This window comes from Macrobrachium nipponense, chromosome 25 (genome assembly GCF_015104395.2).
Source record: "Macrobrachium nipponense isolate FS-2020 chromosome 25, ASM1510439v2, whole genome shotgun sequence".
Lineage (NCBI taxonomy): Eukaryota > Metazoa > Arthropoda > Malacostraca > Decapoda > Palaemonidae > Macrobrachium > Macrobrachium nipponense.
In genome coordinates, this window is record NC_087214.1 from 33,599,765 (window position 1) to 33,620,909 (window position 21,145).

General features: G+C 39.4%; 2 protein-coding genes across 20 annotated transcripts in view; one reads left to right on the forward strand and one right to left on the reverse strand.

The window, feature by feature from the left end:
- Nucleotides 1–9,847, reverse strand: part of LOC135199325 (inositol 1,4,5-trisphosphate receptor-like) — a 335,174-nt gene extending 325,327 nt beyond the window's left edge. For 9 of the 19 annotated variants that reach the window (XM_064227255.1, XM_064227253.1, XM_064227248.1 and 6 more), the window contains exon 1: nucleotides 9,703–9,777. The gene's annotated coding sequence lies outside the window, so the exon portion shown is untranslated. The other 10 variants (XM_064227249.1, XM_064227246.1, XM_064227247.1 and 7 more) reach the window with 6 other exon arrangements.
- A 7,393-nt stretch (nucleotides 9,848–17,240) lies between these two features.
- The window catches only part of LOC135199328 (condensin-2 complex subunit D3-L-like), a 48,480-nt gene continuing 44,575 nt past the window's right edge, over nucleotides 17,241–21,145 (forward strand). The window contains 1 exon segment of the mRNA XM_064227263.1: nucleotides 17,241–19,246. Within this exon segment, the coding sequence (XP_064083333.1) occupies nucleotides 17,300–19,246 (1,947 nt within the window). The 5' untranslated portion in view covers nucleotides 17,241–17,299.

The window sequence follows — 21,145 nt, forward strand, 5'->3', positions numbered from 1 at the left end:
TCCTGTAGTTTCATATTTAGATTATAAACTTCAAATTATTGGCACATGTTAATTACAGGCAAACACATACATATATACTACAGTTAAAAGGATTAATGGCATAAATGCACCTACACTACCAGTATAGCAGTGTTGCTTATTGATGACACACAAGATTAAAATTCCCACTGTCCTCTTAAAATATACATATATGTAAGGCAGTCCCCGGTTATCAGCAGGGGTTCCATTCTGACGGCTTGATAAGTAAAAATCACCAATAACCGAAACTTGGCATTTTTCGGTGTTTATTGGCACCAATAACTGAAATTTGGCAATGATAACCAGTTAATGGTGTCATTGTTAAGTATGTATCGCGGCCAATAACCAGAAATTGGCGGGCCGATTTTATGTGATTTTTGAAGCTAGACAAGCCTCATAAAACTGGACTGCCTACTTTGATAGTGCAAAAAAAAAAAAAAAAAAAAAAAAAAAAAAAAAAAACAAAAAAAAAAAATGTAAAAATGCCCTTACCTACATAGCATTTTAATATTTTTATCAGAAAAAGGGCATTTAGTCATGAAACTTATATGAAAATACAGCAATTAGAATATTTATTCAAGAGAAATATCGCAAATAGGCAAATTTTCCAGGAATAATGTGCATAAGTACAAAAATATGTTCCAGAGAGAAATCCGCGAATGGGGGAGTCCGTGAATTGTGAAACCACAAATAGCAGGGGTTCACTATACATATAATATATATACTGTACTATATATATTTTCATAATATCTATCATTTGGACACTTAACTACTGTTAAAAGATATCTCATATCTCCTCGCCTAACGGTACAGAGCCACTATAAGATATCTTTAACAGTGGTTAATATTCATCCAGTATACCTAATTACTCTCATGCACTGAAGCCAACTCCAAGCCCTATACTAATATTACAACCAGATAATTCTTACATGTAGACTCGCCTCCACACTTGCACACCATTAAGTTCTGGGTTTTATTTATTACCAACAGATGCACATGAAAGGGTAAACCACCAAATTAACGATGTACGTAGTAATAACCAGCAATTTGACTGTGGTTAGCTGTCCAATAGTAACTACTTCCTACTGCATTTCATGCTTGCAAAAATGTAGTTGCCCCAGTTTTACAAGTTGCTCCACTGTTTCAAGAACACACGTAATACATGCTAACTTGAACTACTATGCGTACTTTTATGCATTAAAGTTAAAAGGCCACATAGGTATACAGGCAGTCCCCGGGTTATGACGGGTTAGGCTTACGACGTTCCGAGGTTGAGGCACTTTTCAATTATATTCATCAGAAATTATTTCCAGGGTTACAACACCTACAATGCTGATCTGGCAGAAGAAATATGACACCAAAAATGCAAAATAATCAATATTTGAAGGTTATTTGATGAAAAATGCAATAAGAAAGCAGTTCACATAGTTTTTAATGCACCCAAAGCATTAAAAGTAAAGTTTTCTTAAGGATTTTTTGATGATGTTCCGGCTTACGACGCACCTCCAGAACGGAACCCCATTCCCCCTTGTATACTAAAATTTCCTTCTCTGCAGACAGTTTGAACTATACTGGCAGTCCCCCAGTTGTCGGTGGGGATTCCATTCTTGGTGCTGATAAGCAAAAACCGCCATTAACCCACACTTGGTGAGTTGTGGCACTTATGGCGCTGATAACCAGTTAACAGCACCTCCATTAGGTGTGTTACGGCATCATAACTCTATTGGCGCCGATAACCGGGATGTGGCCTGCTATAGCGTCATAAATCGCTGATTTTATGGTGCCACACAAGCGCCACAAAACCAGATCACCATCAACCAAGTCCGCAGACGACAGGGGACTGCCTTATACTATATAGTACAGTGGTTTCCCCGTATTTGCGGGGGATGCGTACCAGACACCCCCGTGAATAGTTGGAACCCCTATAAAATTGCTTAAAACCTCCATTTCGTTAGTTAAAACTCAAGAAAAACCAACTAAAAATGTCTATAGTACTTGGTTTTTTTAAGTTTTATTACAAAAAGTGCATTTTATGACATTGATAAAATAAACCAAGAATTTGTGGATATTTCTCATAGAACAATACCGCGAATGTGTTAATTTTCCGCGAACAATGCAGGGAAACGTTCCCAAGAGAAATCTGCGAATGTGTGAGTCTGCGAATCCGGAGAACGCGAATACGGGGGGTCCACTGAATTATATGAACATAGGCTTGCCTTACAGATGACAAACTTCAAAATAAAAACAATAAAGCGTAAAGGAGCAGTTTTATGCGAGCAGCAACCTGACAATCATGGGGCCCTAAAGCTAATTCAGTAAGATGTCAATTGCAGAGGGAAGTTATCAATATTGCACTTTTCGTTAAAAAGTTTTAGTGAAAACTGACTGTATTTAGAAAGGTAAACTTCTCAACTGAATACCACACGTGCTATGCCACACCTATAATTAAACCAAGCAACATTTGAGTCATACAACACAAGAGTTCACTGGTGCATAGCAATGACAGACCAAGAACGGTGTGGCAGTCAACATTTACTTCAGGATGCAGTACAGTACTACAATTAAAAAACAATATTTTGTGGGACTGGTGTTATCAGAAAAGAATTTAGAACTGCTACTCCATTACCATGCCAAGGCTAATTTTCATTATAGTATTCAAACTGTGTAAGCATTTACGTATCAGGAATCAGCATCAATACCATTAAGGATGCTGAGACTAAAATACATAAAAAATAAAAGAGCAAAACCAAAACAAAAAATATGTAAAAAATATTAATAATCAGAGTGACAACCAAACAAAAAAAATACATTACTAAAAATAATCAACAAACAGAAAGTGTATACATATGCATACAAAGAAATCTATTCAGACTAAGGTAACAGTGTTGGCACTTTTGACAGCCTTCATGATAATGACGAGCATTAGCATTAATAACGATAAACCTATCGTATACAATATATTAAGATTCAGTACCTACAGAGGGATTGAGCATTAGCACACCTTATCCTATCATTCATATTACAGAGCATGGTAAGGTACAGACTGTTATTAATCTATTACCTACGTACAAGCGACGTACACTATAGGGGTTCAGCTCTGGAGCTCAAAGCATGTCACATACAACAGAGAAACAGAGAAGCTACAAAGTACAATTCAGCTGCATACTCAAGGCAATATCTTTTGTACCTAAGAATTTATTTTGTATAGTAATGTTTAATGAAGATACACAAATGATCTGAATCTTTAAAACTGATAATGGCAGTGTGTAAAGTATTTTTCAACTTCCAAGAACAATGAAACAAGCAATCCAGTGCCCTTATCTTGCCCAGGCATGAAAAAACTGAGGGGACAAAGAAGTGGGGCTGACCCCAAAGAAACACCAGTCATGCCTCTTTTAAGAATGGGAAGACAAGCCAGAGAAAATGGAAGCAAGTAGAAACGTTCTAAATATTGGCAGTGGAGGAAAAAAAAAGACAGTTTTTGAATTGTAACCATATGATTACTACTGACTCCCAGAGGTGGGCTGACATTATTCAAGTGTATGCAAAATGCTGAGGTTCATGTAGGGCATACAGTTAGAAGGTTGTATCACAAATGATGAAGTAAAAGAGGAAATGGGGTATATAATTGAGTGACTGAATAACAGATCAAGAAATTCTAGTTGTGATGAGGCGGAAGATAAATCACTTTAAGAAATGGTTAATATGAAAGGAGAGGGATGCTGACTAGCGAGAAGGCTTAATATAATAAGGGGCATGGTTCAGACCACATGAGAAATCCAGCAGAAAGTGCTAGGGATGACAGACTGGAGAAGTATGTCATCAAACACAATGATACTGAAGACAAGTAAAACAAACGGCATGTGAAAGACATTCTTGTCTGCCTTCAGTGGATACCATGAGGAATAATAACTTACATTTAAGATAGTATACAGCTAGAGTTAAGCCAGCTGCATCAGAAGAATTAGAGACAGATTGCAAGAGTCCATCAAGGGCCAGTACTGAACCCTTTGCTATTTATCATATTAAAGGAAGACTGATCAAAAAGGGGGGACAGAAAAGCGTGACCATGGAGTTGCTTTTGTGCAATGGACTTGGCGCAAACAGCAGAACTCAGGAAGAGGTGGTGGAAATGATAAAAAAGTGGAAGAGTAAAATGGAAATTAAGAATTGAATTTTTATGTAATCATAACAAAGCTTATAGTGATAGCAATGGAATCAGAGACAAAGTGTACTAGTATGGAAAATGAGTGGCCAAGTGCTTGTTGTGACACAGGTGTGGAAGAGGTGTACCTACAGTGTATTGAAAGTAACACATGGTTTTACATGAAGTGCTCATGACTACAAAATGTACATGAAGAAGACTTTTATTACAAAAGCATATTAAAACCAAACAGGAAAGAGAGAACAACTCATAACCCTGTTGTGATAAATGAGCAGGTCTTGGAAGAATTTGGGTATCCTGTTACCTAAGAGATATATTGGACTATCAAGCAGAATTGGGAAAACTACAAGAAATAGAGTATATAGCTACAGCATGGATGAAATGGAAAGAGCTATTAATAAAAATGTCCCCATAGCAAAGCCTTACAATGGGTAAATATTGCCTATGCTATAATATACAGACATAACCCTGCTTACAAACAGGCTATTACGTTCCAGACGGGCCGTTGTATGTGGAATTGTTTGTAAGTTGGTTATTGTACTCTTCATGCTGCCTATTTATGTACAGTATGATACAATATCAATACAGTTTCTGTATACAAAGAAATAGGTGTGCGACCACGAAATTCTAAATCATGGGTGGAAAAGGGGAGCACATTGAACACAGTTTTCATTTGCAATCCTATTTGTTTGTAGTATCTCTGATTGATTGTAAGTTGAATGAGCTTCAGTAAGGTGGTGTCTGTATATAAAAAAACAACCATGGGGAACTGATCATGAAATGGGTTTAAAAAAGTAATGACCATGAATATTGAGATCCATGGCTGGTGTATGGTTGGGAAATCATATTAAGAATAAGGAATTGGTGTATGAGAAAAAGGACAAAATATCAATGGTCACAAAAGCAGATTTGGAAGTAGAGCAGAAAGGCCCAAAAAATGGAAGGTCATAGTACAGTATTGTACTTATAAACCTGCACCTGTTCAGAATTTTTGGGCAGAGAGGGGGCACAGAACACGACTAGAGTGGAGACCATAAAATTATAAGCTAACATGAAATGTATTTCATAATACGTATGTTCCAGTGCACTATATAACTCAATCGCATTGCCACCTTGCCTAAACAATTTCCAAAGCCAAGTATTATGTATACTGTACTGTACTTATTCACTAGTGTCCTTTTTCCTCAAACAAATCTCAAAATGGATTTCCTACTTCAGAGAATATTGGCAGATTGCAGAGCGTCATCTCTTCAGTACATTAGAACTTATATCAACTAAGAGCTCTTGTGATCTAATGAAGATATTTATCACTACACGACCAGACAGGTGAACAAGATCACCCAGCGATAATTTCTGAAAAAGACTACAACTGCCTGAAAACTAGAGCATGACAAGGTTAGGGAAGTAGAAAGTTAAGCAGAAGAGGCAAATGGATGAGAAGCATAAAAAAGAAACTTCTAGGAGTATGTATACTGCCTAAAGCATAAAAGAACTTCTAGGAGTATACTGCCTAGTGTCACACTATAACCTCTAAAGAACTGTTACAGAACCAAAACTGGATTGAAAGCAACATGGAGAAAAGTCCCACAGTGCCCCTACACCAATGCTTATTTTTATTTTTTGGAGTACACCTGCCTTTTAAATATTTCATATTTGCCGTTACTGTTTGCACTGCGTTTATCAGAGATGGGCTGTCATCTTTGTTTTTATTTCCCAAACAGGTTCTCTATGTATCTGCCATCAAACCAATCTCCCTTGGTCTTCACATACCGTATATGATTAATATACAGTTGTTTGCATTTCTGTAATTTAATTTGCAGCGTCTGTGTTTTTCACTCAAAGTATAATTATGCTGTACATATGAGCATGAATGAATAATGACTGATAAAACAGAAATGTAAAAAAGATATAGTACTCGTTATTGTGGATTGTGGAATGGCTGTCAAAGCCAATGGCACCAACATTATTAAAAAACAATGTCAAAATATATATAAAAAAAAAACTGCAAAAAAAAACTCCAAGACATTCCTAATCACCACCATACTTGTTTATTTTTAAAGGGCTTCCTTCCTGCTGCATTCTGTCTACCTATTTTGCTACATTTATTTGTTAGTTACCTTTTACAGACTGCTTGAGTAACTTGTCCTATGTGTCACAGCTGTTCTAAAAGGGAGATCTCTTTTTGTTTTTTATTTGTTTTTTGTAATGTCTAAAGTCTTCACAACCTCGGGACAATTTTTTTGTATTTCTTATTTAACAGTATGGTATTATGTAATCTAAAAGTCCTTTATCAGTATCTTATAGCAATTTGACTCCATTAATCTGTATTTATCCAAACTCCTTTATGCATTTATGCATCACTAATACAGGCAGTCCCCGGGTTTATAACAGGTTTGGCTTACGATGTTTCCGAGGGTTAAGGTGCTTTTCAATTATATTCATCAGAAATTATTTCCAGGGTTATGAAGCATGTTCCAGGGTTACGACGCCTACAACACTGATCTGGCAGATGAAATATGACACAAAAATCCAAAATGAATCAATATTTGAAGATTTTTTTGGATGAAAAATGCAATAAGAATGCAGTTTACATAGTTTTCAATGCACCCAAATCATTAAAAGTAAGGCTTTCTTAGGATTTTTGACGATGTTCCATCTTACGACGATTTTTGGCTTACGACGTGTCTCAAGAACGGAACCCCCGTCGTAACCCGGGGACTGCCTGTACAGTTCTGTAACAGTCGTTTCCACGTTTCAGCTTATTCTTCTTTCCAATATGAGCCTCAAAACACATACTACTGTTAAAATGACAATTTTTAATCAATTTGTATGCTTTCATAGCTAACACACCTGAGGTCTTAACAATAGGATAAATCTAAGCGCCAGTTGGACAACTGGTTACAAAAACAATCAAAGATTGTATAGCAAGGAATCTGTGAGATCTGGCAATTCCTATCCAATTGTTAAGACTGAAGGTTTGTTCTGCATATAAACAATTCAATTTCAATTTAATATCCCACAGGTAACCAAGAATTTAAAAATGATGGGCATGGCCCATTCCCATGGCAATTACTTGATATCAATCTGGCTGCCTCATGAATCCCTGTAGCTGTGAACCTTAAACAACAAACAAAAACAATAGGTACGCCCATTTGAAAATTCTGTAAAGGTGCGTCCACATGGTCGAACAATGTCCAATGGACAAACGTCGTCTCCATATCATAGGCAAAGTAGGATGACGTCATAAGCGTTGAGATGATAGAAGTAGACCTGGCAACAAACAGTGGTACCAGATTAGGTTGTGTACCACTGTTTTTACTCTGCCAACAAGGCAAAGACTGGCAGACAATTGTTAACTGGCAACAACATTTGTTCGTCAGACATTGTTCGACTGTGTGAACACACATTAATGCACATGACTAAATAAATTTATACAAATGATTAAATAGGTGACTGCAGGCAAGATCAAATGACCTTAAGATGTACACCACACCACTCGGTTGAAAAGAAACTACAAGGGCTCAAGAAACATGCTTGGAATTTAGACGGAACTACATTGGTCTCTACTGTATATACATATTCTATTGTAGCAAGTTCCAAAATTGAATAGCGTGAGAAATATATGTGCCAGACTTTGTTGTAATTAAACTGAGAAACTGAAAACTAAACCATGACATTTTTGCAGTCAACCCCAACCTATTTACGGATCTGGATTTGCAGCTTCACCTATTTGTGGATTTTTCTGGAAAGTATATCCACATTATTCACAGAAAATTCACCTATTTGCAGAATTTTTCATAAAGAAGTATTCAGTTATCACTGTATTTTCATATACCTATATTCGTGACTGAACACATTTTGTTTGTCAATGATAATACTATTAAATAGGAAAGATACCTATTAGGTACGTTTTAAAGGGAAGATTTTTGGAAGTTTGAAATATCCAAATGGGCAGCTATAAGTGTTATAGAGGGTGTAAAGAATTTGGGGATTTTAGCTTTTTGCCGGGGGTTGGGATGGTCCCTACACCCCGCAAATCCCAGAGGTCAACTGTTGTTAGGTAGGAAGCTTAAACATTGTCTACCACAAAACCTTATCTATTCCAACAGTCATATCCAACAGCAACAGCATATGCAGTCCCGTTCGACATGGTTAGGTGAAGGGGTGGTTATTCCTGTTTAAGATTGCATAATCTGTCTTGCTGGACAATCGTCAGATAGATGAGCAAATGTACAGCAGTAAGGGCCAAACCCAAGTCACCAAGGCCAAAAAGGTAGGCTGTTCAACACCACTAACGTTAGGCACAGATTTGCATTACGGTATGTATCGCAAAAATTTCCTAAACAAGCTTATTAACGATACAGCCCTACCACTAATATTTTCACTATAATAATAACGATACATTATTGTGGAATGAAATGATGATATGTGTGTACCTAGCCTATACATTATACAGTAATGGCATAGCTATATCAGCACATCATGCCAGGCATACCCTATTATCAATGAATGAATGTGCACGGCCTAAAACCTGCGTAGGATACACTCAAGTCGGTCCCGAGCCCAAATATGACGGAATGGTTGGCTGTAAAATTTACTAACACGGAGAATTAATCAAACGTGTAATGGACGCTGCCAGTCAACCCTTACATGGAGGGTAAAAGAACACAATTAGGGCAAGGCTAAAAGGAGACAATATACTAAGACTAGGCCTATGCAGACAGGAAGGACGGCATACCTAGGCTACACTAATGCATAGGCTAAAAGCCTCTATGGCCTAGTTGGGCCTTGGGGTATGGATGTGTTTTACGAGCATACCCCCATGGCCTGGGGTGCCCGACGTGAAGAATTTAATTTATGGAGGTAAAATAGTATTGGACAACGTGTAAAGACGATTTTTTTATGTGAAAATGGCTTTCAAACGAAGAGGCAAAAGGGTAAAATAGATCAGTGGAGTTGAAGCGATTATATTTATTTAATATAAAAATGGCTTTGAAACAGAGGCGAAATAATGAAATAGCTACTAGATCTGTCGAGTCCAAGAGATTATCTTTTTAATATAAAAATGGCTTCAAGATGAAGAGGAGAAATTATAAAATAGATCCACTGAGTTGAAGAGATTATTTTTTCAACATAATAGTTTCGATATAGATCTGTCAAGTCGAAGCCGAAGCCAGGGCCAAGGTGGCACTCGGAGGTCAACCTATACTACCTAACCTAAACTAGGCGCCGAAGACCTGCACAGACGGAAATATAATATCAACCTTGTAAAATGGAGTCTGACTATAAAATTGACACTAAAATTAACCTTTAATAAATAAATATGGCAAAAAAATGTCCCATTTCCGAAAACACTCAAGTGGTCCACCGAGCAGAGTCCAGTTGACAGACAGACAGACAGACGGCCCCTTTAAAAATCAACAATTTCAAAACCAGCCTTTTCAAGCGACTGGCGGCCCTCTTTACGACGTCACGGGTACACCGAGACGGGCACACACGACGCGACGCGGGTATCGTACCCGTCTTGGGAAAAAGAAGGCGGATTCCGGCACTAAAATCTCAACGAGAAATCTTCATTTCGGCCCGGACGGGCAGCTACATACTCTCTCTCACTAGTCAGGGACGAAACTGACAAGTCTCGTAGGGGAGAATCGAGAAGAAGGCGATATCGGCACGAGTGAGTGGGGTTTAGTGGTCGGTTCAGTTGCCATACTACCGCAACGTTTTTACGCTGTCTGTCAGAACGAATAAAAAATCGTTCGATTCTCTTAAATCGCCCTCCTATGGAACGCACTTACTCTCATTGTGCGTCATAAAAAACAAAATAAAACTCCCATCTAATCCATACGATACTTTTATACATATATGAGCCACTTTTAAAAAAGAATATAAAGTAAAACCAGCTATAATCCTCCTTATGTACAAAAACTACTCGTCGATCACGTCTTAGGACAAACACCCTACTGGACGCTCCGTGCGAAACTTAAGAATGAACGGAGTCGCTTACAGGTGACATTTGGCAACTGCAAGCAGTTGCGAATGTTGCCATACTAGAAGTATTCGCCACGATATTCTAAACAACTCAGCTGAACTCATATATTTTGCAGTTGTTTATTGTAGCACAACCCATAAAAAGACGAGGGTAGCAAGCAACGAACAAATAAACCAAGAGTACGCTATATCAAAGGTTACTTGGGGCAGAGTTTCCTTCTGTAACCTGTATATACGTCAAGTTCAGCTGAACAGTAATGCAATACTCCAGTTTTGAAGAAAGATTTGATGCCGGCTCTGCCTGCCGGGTCCCTCTCTCTCTCAGTTGCTACCTTTTTATTTACATCCGGGTGCCACTCTACCAAGGCATATAGCTTCACGGCTTATGGGGTCATTCAAATGGACGTTATTAATTAGAATTACGTCGTGCTTACGTGCTCGATAGCCATGCTAAAACGTGAGATAAAGGAGGATGCCCAGATAACATCAGCTCCACTCACAGAAGAGGGTCAAGTTCATGCCACCAAAAATAGAAAAAAAAAGTACAAACAGTTTTGAACCTTTCAAACTAGTTCTGGCTAAGGAATGCACAGCAGCAAAAAAAAAAAAAAAAAAAAAAAAGGAACTGGAAAGCCAAGACACTGGTAAAAAAAAATAACACTAGGAAATCAAATAAAATGCAACTTGAATATGCAAAGTGCCCATCACGAGTAAAAGAAATAGAAAAAAAAATACTTACCTGAACTTTGGGCAGTCTGGTAGACTTAGTTTCCATATTTTCATTTTTTTTTCATCCTGTCTTATTTATTCATCATGCTAAATATACATAATCCTTGTGAGTTACTGTCTGAATTCAATGGTGTATTAGCCAATGGCAGACTAGACCGATAAAATCATATCCCTTGATTGGGAATTCTCTCTCACAAAAAGAAAAAAGTTTATGGAGTTTTATAATTATTGTTATTGTTATATTATTATTATCATTTTCTCTGCCATGACATATTAGCTATGGACTTTGATCAATGGTCGTAAATGCTGGATTGACTCCTTGAGGGATTGTAAGGCTAGTACAGGTACCCCAAGAATAATTAAGATCGTCTCCTGACAAAGGCCATCTTGATCTATACAGACTAAACGAACGATCGAACCTCTAAGATAAAGTATGTGAACTCGAGTCGTCTCGTTGTTAATTTGTATAAGTCCAGTGCGCCATGGCTTGGAATTTCTTATTCTTTTGTTTTTCTAAATTGTTACTTCTGGAATTTTTCTTAGGCTTAGGCCTATGGGCCTTTTTAAAGCGTTGTCCTCTTCTGAATTTTGTCCCTCAAAAACAAAACCTTTGGCGTGACTATTATGAGGACCTAACAAACTTTGATTACTATAATGCCAATACAATTTCCTTTTCATTGTAGTTCAAAATTCCAGTTCCTTGATACCTCAAAGACTGTTAATTGATCTGTGGGACAAACGTTCCAGCTGATTGTCGTGCAATTGGAACTTTTATCTATATGTTAATTGATTTTTTTCTCTTTTTTATAAGTGGGATATATCTCATTTCCTTATTTCCATTTAACCCCTCTTACTTCTTCCTGATGAACACCATAATATTCTTTGGAAGCTTGAATTTCTTCAAGTCAGTGGCCCCTTTGGTACGTGGCCTGGTTCCATACGAATTAGGGTTCATCTGAATAATAATAATAATAATAATAATAATAATAATATTTCGGAAGGAGGACCCTCTCGTAGACATGTTTTGTTAAAATAACTGCTGCTCAGCACTATTAATCTTATAAAGAGTCTTCTCTATCTTTCTGATGACGGCTTTCTCGTTGTTGCTTAGACTGGCGAGCAACGCACCAAAGGGCATGGTAAAATTCGGTTGAGTCATTTGATTTATTATTGCTTATACAATTCTCTCTCTCTCTCTCTCTCTCTCTTCTCTCTCTCTCTAACGCGACGTTTCCTCCTGATCGACAGGACATTATCAAGCGATAACTGCTGAGGGACTGAATTCCAGTGGCGGAGTCCTTCTCCTTTTATCGTGGTGTTGCGAGCTCTCCAGTACGGTCAGAGCACTTCTCCGGTAGGTCGAGTTTTTATTGGGTTCCCGGGAAGGTGACTCATACGGCGGGTGCGTTGACTAGTCTTGCAGACCTTCTCAGGTAGGGGGTATCACCAGGAGCCTCTTGATTGGCTTCTACCTGCGTGACGTCACCCCTGGTATTATTCTCATGTCCGGTGTTCGTTCCATGCGCGCTGGTACTTTCGTTAGGGGAGAGGGTGTGGTCCTCCTCACACACGTCGGTATCAGGAACGCTTCTTGGGTGGTATTGAGGGGAGGCTTTTCTTCGAGGATGGAGCAGCGCTTCTAGGAGACGCAGACGTCGTGGGTCAGGGTGCTCTCCCGATGATCTTAGTATTCCTGACGATGTCGTCTCTCGTGATGTTTCCGCAGAAACATCACGAGAGACGACATCGTCAGGAATACTAAGATCATCGGGAGAGCACTGACCCACGACGTCTGCGTCTCCTAGAAGCGCTGCTCATCCTCGAAGAAAAGCCTCCCCTCAATACCACCCAAGAAGCGTTCCTGATACCGACGTGTGTGAGGAGGACCACACCCCTCTCCCCTAACGAAAGTACCAGCGCGCATGGAACGAACACCGGACATGAGAATAATACCAGGGGTGACGTCACGCAGGTAGAAGCCAATCAAGAGGCTCCCGGTGATACCCCCCACCTGAGAAGGTCTGCAAGACTAGTCAACGCCCGCCGTATGAGTCACCTTCCCGGGAACCAATAAAAACTCGACCTACCGGAGAAGTGCTCTGACCGTACTGGAGAGCTCGCAACACCACGATAAAAGGAGAAGGACTCGCCACTGGAATTCAGTCCCTCAGCAGTTATCGCTTGATAATGTCCTGTCGATCAGGAGGAAACGTCGCGTTAGAGAGAGAGAGAGAGAGAGATTGAGAGAGAGAGAGAATTGTATAAGCAATAATAAATCAAATGACTCAACCGAATTTTACCATGCCCTTTGGTGCGTTGCTCGCCAGTCTAAGCAACAACGAGAAAGCCGTCATCAGAAAGATAGAGAAGACTCTTTATAAGATTAATAGTGCTGAAGCAGCAGTTATTTTTAACAAAATAATAATAATAATAATAATAATAATAATAATAATAATAATAATAATAACTAATAATTAGCCCATTTCGCATCGTGAGATCTTTCGTTTAAGAGATATATCACTTTGAATATTACTCCCGGAAATAGCTATATAGCCTAATAGCTGTTAATTAACTGGTTATGTATAGCTAACCCCTCACTATAGACTTGATTGACCCACGACAATAAAATGTGACGATAAAAAACTCCAAGGGTTTCTGAATCTCATTGCTTTCCTTTGTGTTTCCATGCAGCCTGGATGTATTCTCCACTCAGGTGGCCTCATAAGACCAATTTATAGCTGACGTTTCCTACTTTTATCCATTTATTTGTCCATTGTTAATCTTCCTGCCTGTGTTCCGCCAGATTCTTATAGTATTCATCCTTTAGGAGAGAGAAAGTGAGGGTTGGTTATATCACTTCTTTTCCTTCCTCTGTTTTCTTGCTTTTCTTCGGGTCTTGTGTATAGCTCGTTGGCTCCTACGTCTACAACATAGCAAAGATTTAATTAATTAATTAATTCATTCATTCATTCTTCTTCGTCTTCTTCCTTTTCTTGTTCTTGTTCTTCTTCTTCTTCTTCTTCTTCACAAACCCAGATCAATGAGGAGGGATGGAGTCAGGAAGGTCACCACCCGTCTGTAAAACCTCTGCAAATGGAAGTGTGAAATGAGCCCTTGGAAAAGACTCAATTATAGAAACAGAGACCAGACTAAAAGACTTGAGCCGAGAAGAAGAGGAAGAAGTTTTGAAGATATATAAACAATGAACATTTATGAATGGAGTCATTATATAGACCGAGGATAGTAATAGACGTCATATACTACTACTACTACACTATCAGAAGGCAGTATAGGCTACGTAGGCCTATCACACAACATCTTTTCAGGACTTTCGTCGCTGCAAACAAAAATGGCCTGCTGAAGGCACAGACCATGAAGAAATTGACTTTAAAAAGCTAAACTTATTGATGGTTGATGAGGTGTAGCTACGTGCCACATAGGTACTCCACGGATGGGTCTAGGAGTTAATAAGTAGTAATTGCTCCCATCACCTTTTTTCAATATTTAATTTTATATTTAAGGTTTTATTTTATTGTTTTAGTTATCTCCATGAGTTTTTATTTTTATTTTAAAATCATTATTCAGATCTGATTGTTTTTGATTACTCAGTAGTGGAAAATAGTTTTCTTCTTCTTCTTTCTCTTCTTCTTCTTTTGTCATCAAGCATTCCTGGCTAAATCCTGGTCTTCTTCTTCCATTATTTATGTGATTTCAGGGAATTCATCTCGATTAGTACAAGCTAAGCGACCTCATTTATAACCTACATTTATTCATTTACTAAACATAAACCTAGCTGGGAGAAATATCTAGATAAGTCAACAGGAATAACTCATACTAAACTAATTCTTAGTGACGTTTAATACCATTGAATTCTTATTCTTATAATATAAAGTGATGGACATAAACGCGATGAATTGGCGTGAGGGGGAACGAATCTTTCGGTTGAATGCTGGATAACTGTATATGAAGCAGTAAACTACAGATAAGTGGCTGACTTGTCCTGATTGTGATGTGTGTGTGTATGTGTGTGTGTGCGTGCGTGTGTGTGTGTGTGTGTGTGTGTGTGCGATAAGTCACTGACATGTGTCTAAGACACGTTCTACTGCAGTATGGACGCACCCTTAGAATCTCAGATGTTTCTTACTGTCTGTCGATGTTCGTAAGCTAACTTTAGCCAATTCAGAATGAGAGGTGCACATCATTAAGAAATGGACCGTTGAAAAGGCAGAGAAAATCACAGAGGTGGATTACCCTCATGGTGAGGACAGCGCAGAATTAAGTATAGAAAAGGAGTTGGGACTCACTAAAAAGTAATTTTGACTAATTAAAGTAAGGAACTTTAGGAGAGAGGTAATAGGAATGCGCTGATTTCTCAAAACCAGTAGCTACAGCTACAGTTTGCTTCTTTTTTCATATATATATATATATATATATATATATATATATATATATATATATATATATATATAGCTCACTCCACAGGAGGGTGCTCTGATAGACCCAAAAATAGGTCATATACACAATTGATACAGAGATATTCTGAGAATCTCGTGGGACACTCCATATTAAATGTCAAATCCACACTATCATGACATTCAGAAAATGAAAGATTCTTCATTGATTTTTTTTGAATGAATCTATATTTTCACACCTGTTATCAGTTGGGGGCTTATTGTACAAGTAGGCTCTAAAACATTTTCCCCCTTTAAAAATAAAAAAATACCCTAGGGGGCATACACCCCACGTTGGGAACCACTGCTCTAAAAGTTACATTCGAAGGGTATAACTTGGCTCAAATATGAACCATCCTGTAGCTATAGTCTTATGTTGACGCTATTCCTTGTCAGCAATCTCTTCCAAATATTATGAACATCCAGCTTTGACAATTGAATGAGTCATTACACACATTCCATAAACATTAATCAACATTACTTGAGCTTCGATGGGCAGCCAAAGCAACTCAAACAATACAGGGAGTAGAAGTAGGCCTATTCATAGGCGCAACACCCTTCTTTAATCTTACTTTTCTGTTTGATAAATTTTGTAGCTTTCTGAGACAGGTTATGACAGAGATGCGTTACTCCTCAGTATTTCTGATACAATCAATCGTGAATCTTTTAAAAAGAAGGTTCATCAAGATACTTTTTAACAAAGGCAATATGACCAGTAATCCTTATGACACACCAAGAAACAAAAGACAGTCCAGCAGCACATGTAAGTCACGGACTTTTTTCAAGTTTTATTCCTTCCCCACCAGCGTAAATTCATATTTATCTTGATTTATTCTTAGCTACTTATTAGTTACTTATAAACACTGGTAGTTTCTGATTTATACGGCAATTCTATCGTTTATATACAAATAGGACTGAACTCAACACACTTCCTCGTTGCTACTCCTCTTCTCGGTGTTTCATGAGAAGAATATGGAATGACTAATATGTAAATAATATTTTCTGTTACATGGACTATCTTTCAAATACTGGAACGTTAAATTAGCAGTTCCAAGGACTGCAGACCATTTAGAAGTCCGTGCAACTGTATAAGAAACCGCTCAGTGGTTTATAATATGAATGTGATTTTCCAGTCAGTGGGCAGTATTCTGTCCCGCAGTTAGTCTTTTAATTATTCTAAGGTTTCATTAGCAGTCCTAATGGACTTCTAGAACTTTTAGAAGGTCGTGCAGAACTGTAGTACTATTACGGGCAGGACTAAGATGTTGTAAGACTGACAATATAAGTTTTATTCCTCCATCATTTCCAAATGACCGTTACCACAGGCCATTCAGAATTGACCCTTTCTAGCTTAACAATTGATTGCTCGTGAGTTACTTGTTCTAGCATTTTGGACATTGGCAACAGGTCTGTTCGAAGTTGAGTTTTGATAATCTATTCAAAAGTCGTTTAGTAACAGCCACTTTCTTAGGAAAGGGAAGTTCCTCTTAGAAATTTACTGGCATTTATAGCATTTATCTTCCTGTTAGTAAGGCCAAATTAATGCTACGTAGAAACTCGATAGTGTTAGACCTTGGGGAATAATAATAATAATAATAATAATAATAATAATAATAATGTGAGGGAAGCAGACCGTCTTTGAAACAACTTCTGTTGAAAAGATTAACTGCGTCAACCGAATTGCTTCTTATAATATTTTTTTTTTAGAAACTAATGGTACCTTTATCGTGTCTATCAAAACTTGGATAACAAATTTGACCAAAACACGAACATGAAATCGAAGCTATTACTTCAAACGGGGCCATAGAAGAAGGCCTGAGAGGTGCCAGAGTGGAGGAGGAGGCGGAGAGGCAGAGGAGCCGTTGCAAAGGCAACAGCGCCCTGTGACGTCACCGAAGGCGAGGTCGGACGAGTTTGATTTTCAAAACAACAACAAACCGCCAAAATGGTGATGGACGAAGGGGCGCCGATGCGCGAAGCGGTTGACGTCCTGACGAAGTTCTCCCTCGACAGACTCGACAGCAGTTGGATTAAGGCGGTGATCGATGGGGACTTCACCGAAGTGGAGGACTTACCGGCGGAATTCGCCGAGGTGCACTCCGACACCCGCTTCCAGGAGGCCCTCGACGCCGCCGTCGGGTCCTTACGACGTTATGTCGACAGTTTGGCGCCCGCTGACGCAGACGCCGACGGAGGGAAGAGGCTGTCAGTGGCCGCCTCCGCCGGCGTATCGGGCCATCGGGAGGATCTGTCGAGTCTGAACGGCACTCGGGAGGAGGGCGACGGCGAACTGGGGACGAGATTCTGGGCGGCGTTGGCAGCAGAGAGCCTGAGCGTGAAGGGCCTGAAGGCCTTCCTCTTTTACTTCCTGCACAAGGGCCAAAGGTACGGCGCCAAGGAGGAGGACCGAGAGTGCGCCATCCGAGCCTGCAGCCTCTACTTCCTGCTGCTATGTGTCCCCGGCAGCAACGCCTTCCGGGTCTTCCACCCGGTGCTCTACACGAAGTCCGTCGAGGTGCTCAGGTTGTCGTCCAAATTGAAGGTGGGAGCGACGACGCAGAGAGGCCGGCCCCCATTGGGTGGCCGGGGCGGGGGAAGCCAGGGCAGGAAGTCACAAGACGAACTCTCCAGCCAAGGCGACGACGACGAGGAAGAAGAAGAAGAGGGGTCCACACTGTCGCCGGCCGAGGCGACCAAGTTGACCAGGTCGCTGAATCACCTCTTCGACGACTTCTTCAGGCTGACCAAGAGGTTCTCCCTGAAGCATTCGGCCGAGTGCCTCGACGAAACCGTCGGCATCTTGGTCGAGGTGTCGCGGTGCGAGACGCAAGACGCCCAGGGCGTGTTCCTCCGCCGCCACGGCCCCTCCTCCGTCACGGCCCTGTCGCACAACGCGTACGTTGCTCTCCAGTGCGTGTGTGACCCCGTTCACGGAAAGCTGAGCAGAATCGTCATCGTCGTCATGAAGCACATCATGCACAGTATCCTCATGATCGCTCGAGGTAGCTCGGACTCGTCGCCCCGAGCTTTGGGTGTCATTAGGGATCATTCCCAGATTTTTGTGAAGTATATTTTAACACAAGTCAAAGAAGAAGCTTATGAAGGTGTTTACATCTTGATCCAGCACATCTGCATTCGCGTCCCAGACCGAGCGGAATTTCGTCAGAAGACAGCGCAGTCTGTGGTCGAGATATTGCGTTACCTTCCCATCCAGCTGTATACGAGGCTCGTGAAGTGGTTCTTCAAATTTTCCCATAATGAAAAGGCAGGCCACAGGTTGTTTATGCTGGAAGTGATAGCCAAGATGCTAGATGAAAAGGAGAGAGTTGAGGAGGGCACTGGAACTCCAGTGGTGCAGCAGCCTGCCAGAAGGGAAAAGAGAGAGGTTTCGGAAGACTCCTCGGACAGTGACAGCGACAGTGATTGTGGGGTGCAGAGAAACGAAGGCAGCACCTTTCTGAAGGTTAACGTGGATCATCCTGTCGAAGCTCCTCCAGATCGCAATGTTCTGTCGCACAAGTTTCTCTTGGGCATCATTTTCTCCAGGTGTCGTGATAGTGGTGCGACAGTTCGCGCAAAAGCTTTAGCTTTGCTGGCAGAGTGCACCTATTCAAAAAATCCAACCATCATTTTAGCAATGAAGCAGATTTTCTTTCAGAATCGCCCCCTGTTGTTCACAACACCTCACATTGATCAGAATAACATCAATATCGAGTCGCCCTTAGAACAAGAAGGGGAGGAAAACCTCGACTTGCCAAATGCAGCCATGATGGTTTCCATGCTCCATCGGCGTGCACTTGACAACAAAGCGATTGTACGCAGGTCTGCGTTGCAGGTGTTGGAGAATTTGATGAAACTGGACAAAGAATTGCTTAACGTCAAGAATTTAGAGGTTTGTATTGTATCGTGGGTATAATTTGAATCTACTACTGTGGTCTGGTTTACGGAACAGTTACTGTCTTTTGATTTTTGTTTCTGTAGGTACAAGCAGTCCCCGGTTTACAACGGGGGTTCTGTTCTTGAGACGTGTCGTAAGCCGGAACATCACCAAAAATTGACAAAAATCCTAAGAAAACCTTACTTTTATTGTTTTTATTGTTTTTTCATAAAAAAAAACCTTTAAATATTGATTATTTTGTCTTTTTTAAGTCATATTTTCCATCGGATCGGCATCGTATACATGAAAATAATTTCTGATGAATATAATTAAAAAGCGCTGTAACCTCGGAGCGTCGTAAGCCGAAACCGTCGTCAGCCAGGGACTGCCTGTATGTATCTTGTTTATGTGAATTGTAATTACTGGAAGTTGCCGAATCTAGACGGGTGTGGTAGTAGTTGAAAATTTTATCGTATTATGTATATGGATGCTAGCCTATATGATTTTACATTATTATTTAAAGTCACACTGATCTGTTAACTATTTGGTTTCTTCACACAATCTGCATAGGCTGTGGCACTTGCTACAAGCTTTGAATCCAGATGAGTAACCTAAGAAATAAATATGTTCTTTGCTTCCAAAGTGGGATTCATACCAGTGGTAAGTATACCACTTGGTCCACTAGCCTATGCCTCTTCAGTGGTAGCCTCACCCCTATTACCGAGCATGGGTTTGAAAGTGCTTTAGTGCTTGACTTGATAGCCTAAATCTCATTAAATGAAGTCATCTGTACTTCTTTTCTGGATATGAAACTTGTAACTATAGCTACGGGCCACTGTGGATATTAAATATGTTTGTATATCAAGTGACAGTGATGGTAGTACTAAAGATGGTTGTATATCAAGTGACAGTGATGGTAGATTCTAGCTATATATATAAATACACACTATATATATATATATATATATATATATATATATATATATATATATATATATATATATCAATTCAAGCTACAAATGTCCTTTAATATCTAAATTCACTTATTTTACCTCCCAAATGATAATTTTCATATATGTACCGAAGGGGAATTTTTTAATTGATAATAATTTCGTCCCCCCATGGGATCGAACCACCGTCCAAGTGGACGGGGACGAAATCAGGACAGTCAGTGACGCTATCCAATCAGCCAACAGAGACACTATAAGTTCATATCGATTCTGACCTTACAAATCACCCTCGATCTGGACGCTTTCGTAATTAGAATCGATATGAAACCCCGTCTACCATGTTGGCCAATTCGAGTGTTTGACAGCACGTAGCCTTTTGTTATGAATAATTATCACATCGAACCGTGATCCATTTATATATCAATTCAAGCTACAAATGTCCTTTAATATCTAAATTCACTTTACCTCCCAAATGATATATTTTCATATATGTACCGAAGGGGAATTTTTTAATTGATAATAATTTCGTCCCCCCATGGGATCGAACCACCGTCCGAGGGTGATTTGTAAGGTCAGAATCGATATGAACTTATAGCGTCTCTGTTGGCTGATTGGATAGCGTCACTGACTGTCCTGATTTCGTCCCCGTCCACTTGGATGGTGGTTCGATCCCATGGGGGGACAAAATTATTATCAATTAAAAATTCCCCTTCGGTACATATATGAAAATATATCATTTGGGAGGTAAAGTGAATTTAGATATTAAAGGACATTTGTAGCTTGAATTGATATATAAATGGATCACGGTTCGATGTGATAATTATTCATATATATATATACTATTATATTATATATATTATATATATATATATATATATATATATATATATTTATATATGATAGATATATATATATAATATATATTTATATTTATATATATATATATATATATATATATATATAT